The sequence below is a fragment of the Plasmodium malariae genome (assembly GCF_900090045.1).
Source record: "Plasmodium malariae genome assembly, chromosome: 13".
Classification (NCBI taxonomy): Eukaryota; Apicomplexa; class Aconoidasida; order Haemosporida; family Plasmodiidae; genus Plasmodium; species Plasmodium malariae.
In genome coordinates this window covers 2,748,300-2,760,577 of record NC_041787.1, presented here as the reverse complement: position 1 = coordinate 2,760,577, position 12,278 = coordinate 2,748,300, and the positions used below count along the sequence as shown (strand labels likewise).

Here is a 12,278-nt window from a genome sequence, read left to right as displayed (position 1 = left end):
TGCAGAAAAAAATATAATTTCTAAAACTTTTTCTGTCATATGATTTACAGCATTGCATTAATTAAAACATAATATTTGAACTGTTCCATAGCCCATATTATATTTAAAAAAATTAAATATATAGCACACTAACCTGTTCAAGAAAAAATATATATTTAAATTGTAAATTGAGAATGTACTTTTACTCTTGTAACACAGCTGCTGAAAGTTATAATTTTTAATTATCATAATTTATGCATTTATTACTAGATGAATATTTTTAAACCCAATTTTTTTTTTTTTTTTTTTAAATATATATATATATTGAAGCAATATTAATATAATAAGAAAATAAATTTGTCATATATCATTAATATGTTGTTTTAAACTTTAATTTCACTATATAATAAAAATTATAATTGTATTTTTTTAAGTTTGTAATGTAGTTTATATTCTTTTATATGATAGTAAATTGATATATATAAAATAAATTAACTATTTTTTATACTTATCTGTCTAATAAAACCTTACTTTTAAATTCTTATAATTATTCGAAATTAAATAATTAAACAAATAATTATTTTACTAACTGATAAATGTATTTTTTATAAGAAAAAATATATTAAAATTCTTATAATTTAAATATAATTACTATAATGTATATTATAGAGTAAGTAAAATTAAGGAGTTATAGAGTTAATACAAATAGTTCTGAAATAATTCAGTTATATACAATTATATGGAAATTATAAAATATCAATCCATAGATAATTTTTATAATTAACATTCACTATCTGATAAATAGATATAGTACTTTTGTGTTTTTTTCATATTTATATTAATATTTTTGTAAAATATTAAAAATATTAACTGTTATTTCTATATACAATATTGTAATACTAAATCATATTAGAAAGTTAGCTGTAATATTTTAGTAGTCTTATATGTACGAATTTTTACTTATGCGCCAAAATTAGAAACATACATTTTTTTATTAATTATAAAATTTGTAAACTATCTTCAATATAAAAGAAAAAAATACAAAAGAAAAATACTGATGAATAATTGTAATACTTTATATATATAATTTTTTAAAATAAATATAATTCACTTATAACTGTCAATTGCAATAATGTATTGTTTTTTCTTTTTTTTCATAATTTCATTTTTCGTACATTCAGAATTAGTTTGTAATTAGTATACAAAATTTATTTAATGAATTAATAATAATATAACAAGTGAATTATTGCATAAAATAAATTATTAATATTTGTTTTTTCATTATAACTAAATATTGTTTTCCATTTACAAGTTTATTACACATAATATCTATGCATCGTTTTTGAAAACATAAAATATATTTTATATATTACAAAAATATAATCTGGTTAACAAAAATATTTACTAAGAAAATTATTATGAACTATAATAAAATAAACTAATATAAAATTATTAATAACTCCTATAATCTTGTAATGTAATTTTGAATAATTTAATAAACAGATTTTATAATTAACATATTATATAAAATATATTAAATTATTAAATCAAAATTTACAAAAACCCAAAACAAAAATATATTAAAAAAGTATGTAATAAATCAAAGTAATGGTATTTAATAATTTCTTTTAAGACACTAAAAATTATATACGCAACATATATGTTAAATAAAATTACATAATTTATTTAAGTTAAACAAAACTATTAAAATTTTATATATATATCAATGACAAGAAAAATTTTATTTTTCCCCAGATTTTGACACTTAATTGACTGTTTGTTATATTTTTTAAATTTTTTTATTAAATTTTTTTATGAGCGCTTACTTTTTATTTTATATATTATTTTTCTTTAAATATAAAGTTAAAATTTATTTTTAATATTGGAATATTTAATAATATAAGTTTTTTTATATGATAATTTCTGATAGAACTTCATTTAAAAATTTATCTATAATTATTTTAACGAACAACTGTAATATATAATTTTTTAAGGACACTGTTTAATTTCTATATAAAATTCTTACTTTATCTTGTTTCCTTTTTTTTTTTTTTGATACCAATATATGTAATAATATTTGTAATAATGAACTTATTTTAATTCATTTTGTCTTGTATTTTTATAATATAATTCCCTAACAAATAATATATATTAATAAAAGCATATATTAATATCTTTAGTATTCAACATTAATTAAGGATATATATAATAAAAATCTTATATGGTACAGATTTCATATTATTTATTAACTTCATTTTTTTATATATATAAAAGCAGTATTCTTCAGATGAAATATTATTTTACCAAAAAATTATCATAAAATAAGAAAAAATAATTCTTATTAGGAATACAAAACATTTGCACATATATGATAACATAATGTTTAATCTTAATTTTCTATTTATCCTTTCTTATAAAAATGAATTTACATAAGAATTATTATTTTATGCTTTACATCAATATTACATTTTGAAAAGTTTATAAAGCTCCTTTTTTATTTGTTAATTTACTTGATCTGAACATATTCATTATATATATGAATTCAAATTTATTTTTGTATTAAATATAGCTATAATATATTTCTTATATTCAAAGCTTTAACAAAGTATAAAATGAATTTATTAGACTATTTTTGAGTATAATTAAAATAAACAAAAATATTTTACCTATAGGTATTTACAACTCGTACATTAATGAAGACTTAAATTAGTATAAAAAATCAAAATAAAATAAATTTTTTAAATGTAAAAGATGATATTAGTATTTGCTAAAATTATAGTTATTCAATAAAAAAAAATTTAATAAAAAAAAAGTTATAAAAAATTTCTAATAATAATATTATTAAAGTGTATATAACAAAATACATACAAATAAATATAAAACGTTAAAAACTAAAAGTAATAAATTTTAACTATAGTGCTTTCTTTCTTTCCTTTTTTTAAATATGGTTATTTAATAGAAATGTATACTTAACTCAATTTTGTTCTCGTTATAATATATTTAAACTAAATTATTTGATATTCTCTATAACATTAATAATATGAAGTTCATGGTTGTAAATTTACTACACTAAACCTTCTCCTATCAGAATGTCTATAACTACGTTTTATAAATCTCCTTGGTATTCTTTGCGTATTTAATTGAGCTAAATTAATCCTATATCTTTTTTTTCTTTTTTTATTTTTACCTACATATGATCCAAAGGGAGTAAACTAATAAACAAATCAAATATGTAAAACACATAAAGTTTGATTATATTACAATTAAAACATTTTAAAATAAATTTATTATTAAAGGAAACTTATTATTTACTTATCATATAAAACGAAATTTATTATTTACTTTAAAATAAAGGAAAAAGACAAAAAATATTCCCATTACCAAAGTACTCACAATGGAAATACGAACAAAAGTGTTCTGCAAAATATTATATTCGGTATCTTTTCCAGGAATTGCTTTTCTGCTTGAATTTGAAGCATAAAAAGTCTCTGCTCTTTTATGGAATATAGATTGTGAACGTCCATAATCCTTCAAAATTAATGATCTCGATTTCCCTAAATGTTCATGTCGTTTATTTCTAGTTGCACTTGCCAAGTATTCATATTTCCATAACGGGCCCCTCTTAAATTCATAACCCTCAGAATCTTCTGCTTTCGCAAAAAAACCATCTTTAACCAATTCTTCCATATATTCGCACATTCCATACTCATCGTCCTCTGGTTTATTAGGTGGACAACTCAGTTTTCCTTTTCCAAAATTCCATCTAAATGCATTATCTGCCTTTTCATCAGATGATATTAAATTTATTTTTTCTGTAATACTATCGCCCTCTTTTTTCTTATTTTTTTCAGATGGAGCTTCTGATAAAGATGTACTGGATATTTCTACCTGAGCTTCTGAAGAAATATTTTCACGAAGCTCTTGTACCGTTTTTCCAGTTTCATTCACATTGCGACGTGGATTCATATATGTTCGGAATAAATTACATAACACACCACTATTATTTGATGAAGATTCCCCACTACTCAATATAGGACATCGAGTTATATAAATTGACTTCATGAATTCTTCACTGAATGGCGTAGAATCACGTTTTTCTTCAGAAGTATTACTTATAATACTTTTTAGTCTACCGCAATCTTTCTCTTTTTCAGAATGTAATTCAGATAGAAGTTTACTTGGATCAAGCTCATTACCGCAATTCAAAAAATAGTTTGGACACTTTGATATGTTTTTCACACAACAATTCTTTTTTCCATTATATAAACCATGAATATAATTAAGGTACTTTATATATTTATCAATCTTAACTTTATCACAAGTTTCTTTAGTTCTAATATATTCAAAATTTTTAAAATAATCAAACAAATGTTTCTCTTCATTTTTAGTTTTCAATACTTCTAAGCTTTTTTTCGAAAAAATATAATGACAATTTAATATTCCATAATATCTAGTAAGAGAAGATTGTAAATTAAGAAATTCAGTAATAACAGCTTCCACATTATTAGGATTTGAATTAGATTTAAATAAGTTCCATATTTCCTTATATACCCAGTACATATAATGTGAACATCGATTATAATAGACTTCTGATTTACGTATTTCAGATAAATATTTTAAATTTTTTTCAATCTTTTTACATATGTTAAGACAAGTATCTATATCACCGCATTTTTTGTAATCCTCTCTTTTACAAACGCTACTAATTACTACATTATTATCCACATTATTCAATTCATTATATATCTTATGTGAAGGTAATTTTTGTAAAATTTCATCCTGAAAATTAAATAGATAATATAAGTGGTATAGATACTTAAATAATTATAAAGAATAAATTTACTCATTTTATCTTATGTAAAAAAGTATGCTAAAATAAATATAAATTATTATTTCTATGATAAATCAATACATACATATTCATAATCTTCCATTTTTATAAATTTCTATAAGATTCGCAGTGTACGTATACTGTCTGAAATAATTAAAAATAAACATTTACAAATATTTATGCATAAATAACAAAATAATTTCAAATGACGAAATTTGTACAATTTTGTTTTTATATTAGTAATTTTATATATTTTGCGCATTTGATATTGTAAAATGTCAAATATTTTTCTATAATACATTACTATTGTACTTTTTTTATTACATGAGCACTGTTGCTTAATATCTAAGTAAATTTAACATTCACTCAAAGAAATAATAATTAGCGAATAAAAAAAAGAAAGAAATATAGTATAACAGAATTTCATTTCATATATGATGATTATTTTCACTACATATTCTTTAACAGAAAATAGCATTATTATTATAAAAAGTAAAATATGCTAAAGCGCGGTTATATATTATTTTTTCATGCGCTTTATTACATTTAAATAATTCTTTGTGTTTTACTATATTTATCTAATAACATTAATAAATTTCATTTTTGTTGAAATATTTATTCCATTATCAAATATATAATAATTTTAATAAAAACATATTTTTTGTTATATTTTATGAAATACTATAATAAATATATGCATTATTTTAATTATCCAAGTGAATATTACAAATACTAAAAATAAATAAATAGAAGTAGAATGTAACTAATAAGTTCAAAAGGAATATGATAAATAAATTAAATTTAATATGAAAATAAATATTGCATATAATATATTTTTTATATTTATCATTTTATTGTTATCTAGAAAGCTAGTTTATATTTACTACAAATTCTTCAACTCCGTTAATCTCCACTTTAAGTTACAAGTCAAAATTTTATTTTTTATTTCAAATTGCAATCTCCATAGTGAAAACTTTGATTTCCATCAATGTATTTGTGTACAAATAAAAAAATAAGATCAATTATTTTTTTAAAAGAATTTTAGGAAAAAACAGAAATTATTAATTGTCATAAAAATAAGATAAAACATATTTTTTATTATGAATTATAATGATATTAATATTTTATAACTAACTAAAAAGCTATTAATATATTCTGAATGATATACGTTAAATTTGGAAACTCTACATATGTTATTTCTTTAATTTTTCACAATCACTAAAACAGTGTACGAAGGCAACATTATTATTTCACCAAATTTATATGAGTTTTTTAACATTTCTTGTTCCTTTTCTCCTTTTTAATGATAAATTAAATAAAATAAAATTTATTTTATTGATTAAGAAAATATTTACTTGTATATTCTTATGCTTCTGATAATATATTTTTGCTATAAAATTTATTAAAAATTGGATGATTAAAATACTGTAATTTCGGTATAACAACTTTATCACGTTATCATAAAAATATTACATATGAAAAAATTATTACATCTCATTCGTTATGTATATAATATATATAAGTAAAAAAAAAATATATATATATATATATATATTCTTTTTTTACTTTTCTTTTTTGTTTTTCTTATTTCGTTTAATACGCACTTTTTTTTAATTTATAAAAACAATGTTTTATATTTTTCATATTTTTATAATATGTTACAAACAAACTATAATTATGTATAAGTTCATGTTTTCTTAATAACGTTGCTTTGAATAAATAAATAAATATTTAATATTTAATTTTGGTATTAAAAAAAATAATATTATATGTATTTTTAAATGACAGTATACCTTAATTTTCGTTTATATTATATATTTTTCATGTTATATATTTTATTTAAATGGATATATTAAAAATTTTACGAATTGTACTATATTTGTCATTTATGAAATCATACAAAACTAAATCAGAATAATGAATTGATCAACAATTAATGTTAAAATATATTTTAATTATTTTGATTGTTATATATATTCCTTAAATTATTCTTTTATTTTTTTTTTTTTTCATGTAATATTACTCATTTTTTCTTACGAGAATGCTCGTACTTTGCATTTCATAAATTATTCTTATAATTTTATATAATAATAATCATTTTATAACAACTATTATATATATAATTTTTTTTATAATCTTGATTTTTTTTTTTTAATTATTTTAAATATGTTATATTTCGAAAAATGTTACAAATCTAATTAATTAATTATTAATATATAAGTTAAAATTTTTGTTTTATGTTGTTCTTGCTGTATCTTTTAATGCACAAATAGATCATGTGGAAAAAGATAGAAATATTTTTTTTTTTCTGAGTGATTACTATAATATTATTGATTTATTTTTAACAAAATTTGTGTATCTTTAGTAATAATTTCATATTTTCCACATAGTAAAATTAATATATTAATTTATAAGGCTGTACATTTAGAAAATCCCCAAATTCAATATATTCGGAAAAATTTTAACAAGTCTTAATCATATAAGTTATATTATTACAGATAATATTTTTTGTTGAAAAGTTATATATTAATAGAAAAGAAAATCAATTATTATTATCCACAGTTTCTGTTTAGTTGATGCATACATTCTGAGATATCCTTGATTTGAGAAATATTATATATTTTAAGATAACAAAACAAATAATAGTAATGTTTAGAGATGAATAAATATAATATTATACGTAGGCTATGATATGGGTTTTTGTCCATGAGAAATATGAAAACATATAATATATTGTATATATATTTTTTAAATGTAATGAAATATTTTAAATGATGCGGAAGTTATTTGTTAATGATATTTTAATGTATTCTTCATTTTTATGAATTATTAAAATGCAAAGAAAGTTATTATCATATGAAACTACTTTTATTAATTTAGATTACACCTAACAATAATTAAGTTCTTATTTGTATACTTTTATATATTACACGTACAATGTTTTATAACCATCTAAGTACCTCACATGTTACATATCACATGTATAAAGGAATATATGAATATATAGTAGAAGCGTTTTAATTAATTATACATTTTTATTAGAAATATAAATATATAATTCATAATGAATAGATTGTGCTATCTTAATGCGAAAAAGCGTTTCATTTAAAAATTATATTAACGAATGAAGGGTAATTTATTAAAGGAACTCATTTGCTGCAAAAAGCATTTCCTCTCCCATTTTTAAATATATTGTGGATTTTTATAAACTTCTTTGATGTATATGTTGATATGTTCAGAATAATCAAGTACAATTATTTACAGTTATATTTCTAATAAATAATTCATTAAGAGTACAAAAAATTATGACCATATTCTTTTGATAAACTGAGAATATAAACAAATAGAATAACATTACATTTTAATTTTATAAAATCTTTTAATAAATATATTGTATTCATATATATATTCTAATCCCTTATCAAAAAATATATTACCTATCATATTTTGTTATATATTGGACAGTACTGAATTCTTCATTATACGTCTAATGTATATTTTTACTCAATTTTAACGGAATAATAAAGCATGTACATTATAATTATTTGCCGTCTGGAAAAAAAAAATAATTTGTATAGTATATTGTATACAAATATAATGCTTAAATTATATTAATTTTTCATTTTCTATAATATCCTTAATATAACTTATTTTACTTTTCAACACCTTACAAAGAATATGTAGCCAATAATAGATATCTATAAATATTACATTAAATATTTAATCCATATACTATTACTGCATTAAAAATATATATATATCTATATAGATATTACATTATATAAATTTTCGCATAAAATACTTTATAAGATAAAAAAAATTAAAATTAACCTAAGGTAAATGCACCATTACATTTATTAACTAGCTAATATATTAAACATATGTTATTAGGAAATATAAAAATAGAGTACATTTATAAAAATTAATAATATATTAAAACATACTAAAATTAGTTGAAATTGCAATTAGAATTAAATAATTCTTATAATTCATATTATCTAGTATCGTTGTTTAGAAGACAAATAAATTCACAAAACCAATTATAATGAGGTTATGAAGAAATACAATATAAAAACATACAATAAAATAAATTAAAAAAACTTCTATAAAAAATCAAATTGAACGATATGAATTAATAATAAAATAAATTTTTTATTGTTGTCAATTTGATATTGTGCCAAATGCTACGAATTAAAATATTTATTATATCTAATGTAATTATTATTAAAATAAAAAAATAATAGCACATAACTTATTACAAAATAAAATAGAATCCTTCCAATATTTAAGCGAATATACATAATATTTAGAAACAAAAAAAAAAAAAAAGAAAAAGTAAGAAAAGAAACAAAAAAATCTAACATATTATCTATTAATATTTTTTTTAATTGTCAAATAATTTAATCTGTTAACGATATAAAAATTAAATAATATATATAGATTCTTTTAAATATAAATTGAGAACATAATATATATTCAAGGAATTTGTAAAATATTTAGATAACATTACAACTGTAAGCATAAATAATATAACTTTTCGTTTAAAAATTACATTTAATTGTAATGATTTATAATACCCAATTTTGTAAACAGATATAAATAACCTATAATTAAAAAACATATTATTTCATTATATATTTATAATTTCATATTTAGGCTATTAAAATAATTAGCTCTTTTTAAAATATTTTTAATATTAGTACCTTTTATAAAATATTTCTCATAAAACATATTTTATATAATAAATTTTAAGATTCTTTTTTTAGTAAAAAAAAAAATATATATATACATATCACTGTAAGAAAAATTATTCATATAAATACACTGAATACAGAAGAAACAATTACTGTTAACAATAATAATGCATTTTCTTAAACGACCAAAAAAATCACCATTTTATACTTGATAAAAAAAAAAGAAAAAAGAAAGACTATTCAAATGGAGGGATCCACACTACACTAGAATTATGTGAATTATTCCATTACATATTAATTTTAATGTATACATTTATATTTTCCATGAAATATATTTTAATGCACACATGTGATTATAAAGACATAATGGTTAATCTGAAGTCATTCTTTAAAAGATAAATTAAAATATATTCAAAGAATCAAAAAATTACATTTTCAATAGAACTGAGAACATATATTTTTACTGTTTCCTCTCAAAAACAGAAGTATATGTAGATGGTTTATATAAAATATAATAAGTTATCATTAAGGTTCTTAAGTAAATAACTAAAGATATTTCTTTATATTAAATTCATCTTTACACAAAAAGACGTATTACTTCTTATGTAATCTTTTTTTGAACTTGATATTTTCATATTTTATAACTTTTGTATAGTAATAAACCATTCCCAATATAAAAATGACAACGAATATATAAAAAGGTATGCAATAAAACAATATAGTTATATCACGTAATCCTTTTAAATTACCCCAAACATCCATGTCGAACATTTTAGTCAAATACCCCCCTAGCCTAAGTACACCTCTACTTTCTGCATTCATATTTGTGTATAACAAGCCTAATAAACTTAACAACCCCTCATTTCCAAATTTCTGTAAAAAACAATCTAATATGGGTAACATCAACACCAAGAAAAATAACAAAATTAAAGATATTCGTATTATGCGCTTTTTAAGTTTTAATTTTTTATATGTCTTAACTTCAATTGTCTTTATGTTTTTAAGGTAATCTTTATAATCAAGTTCTTTAAATATTTTTTTTTCAAAACCAAAATATTTTTTTCTTTTAGATATACCACATTCATTTTTTTCAATATTTTTAACGTAATCCTCCATATATAAAGAACTTCTACATGATGATTTGTGTTTTTCATTTGTTCTTTTCGCATTGTTATATTTTTTTTTTTTTCTTTTTCTTCATTTTTTGGTATTTTTTCTTTAAAATTTACAATACATGAGTATTTATCCTGTTTATAACTCGATAATAATCGATAATTTGCTTTATTTAATTTTCCAAGATTGCATTTTTCATCTAAATACTTATTTAAAGAGCTCTAAAAAAAAAAAAAAAGGTAAATATTTCTTAATTCAGTAAAAAGATATTCTGATACTAAAGAAAAAAACTAATAAATATTAACAATCAAAATATAAATAATACAAATATACTTGAATAATATTATTATACCAGGTCATTGTAAATGTTAAATATCCATGATAAAAATATATAAGTTGAAATTTTAATAAATAAGTGCAATGCATTTTTTTTTTCCATCATATGTGTTTCTAACGGTGTAATATATTCAAAAAGAGTTATATTTATAATAACGTATTACCCATTCAATGGAAAATAGTACAATATATATTTTTCAGTTTCTGTATATTATTTCATCATAGAAGGAAAACAATATTTATATATCTAAATGAATTTTACAGTGCTGCCCAAAGTAAATTACCTTTAAAAATAAATATAAATTTTTAATATTTACTTTATCAATATAAAAATAACTCTGCATAAAATTCTATAATTTTAATTCATTTATAAATATTTAAAATGCATAAATCATTTAATATAGTTAAGTAATTACAAGTTTTTTTTATAGAAACTTTCTAAAGGAAAAAAAATATATACGATACATTAATATTTGAATCTCTCATTTAACTTAAAGCATAAAACGTATAGAATATAGATCTTTTGCAATATCTTATATATTAGAATAATAATTTTTAATTCTAGCGATGTTTTTCCATTATTATTTACAATTTCTAAGATATTACACTTTAGAAAAACATCCTATTTATTTTATAAAATATTAATTATTATAACTATGTAGTAATTGTAATAATTTATGAAGTAGTCAATGAATAGTATATCTTTTTTTGTTTTGTGAAATATAACTTATTCTTTGATTCCCACATAAAAGGGTATTTTATATTGTGGTTTATAATATACTTAGGGAGTTCAATTTATAATCTACTATTCAATCTATGATAAAATATATATGTTAAAAAAGTAAATAAAGACTTATTTTTTATTTCGCATTATTTTTTTAAAAAAATTATTTTTTAATTAAATTTAATTTTTACCTACTTTCTAAATGGAAATTTTTTAAATTAATCCCACTAAATTTTTATTTTTTACTTACATACATTTATTTGAAAAAATACAGATATATTAGAATAATAAAAAAAAAGGAAGAAGTATAATTAGTGTATTAATATATCATGCAGTAGTCATATTTTATAAATATTTCAAATAATTTGAATTTATCTATGAGAGTAATATTCAGGTTATTACATATAAATTAGTAATAAGGAAATGTGAAAATATACTTACCAAAATATATTATTTAGTGAATTTTTATTAAAAATCTTAGAGCTAATGTATTAGTTGTTGCTACGTATTTTACAAACATATATTTTCAGAAATATAATATTACAGATACATATCGTAAAATGAATACAAATAAGTAAATATTCTTTTTTTTAATAATACT

The 12,278-nt window shown here is 18.8% G+C and overlaps 1 protein-coding gene and 1 pseudogene across 1 annotated transcript, besides 1 other annotated feature; both read right to left on the bottom strand.

Moving 5' to 3' along the window:
- Nucleotides 1-3,026: 3,026 nt before the first annotated feature.
- On the bottom strand, nucleotides 3,027-4,913 carry PmUG01_13063600 (PIR protein; the record flags this gene model as incomplete). Its single annotated transcript, XM_029007617.1, has 3 exons — nucleotides 3,027-3,191; nucleotides 3,361-4,758; nucleotides 4,896-4,913. The coding sequence occupies 3 exons, from the start codon at nucleotides 4,911-4,913 to the stop codon at nucleotides 3,027-3,029; spliced, it is 1,581 nt and encodes a 526-aa protein (XP_028863988.1).
- A 5,185-nt stretch (nucleotides 4,914-10,098) lies between these two features.
- Nucleotides 10,099-11,059, bottom strand: PmUG01_13063500 (annotated as a pseudogene).
- Nucleotides 10,099-11,059: a sequence feature (fam-l protein, pseudogene).
- Nucleotides 11,060-12,278: the final 1,219 nt, after the last annotated feature.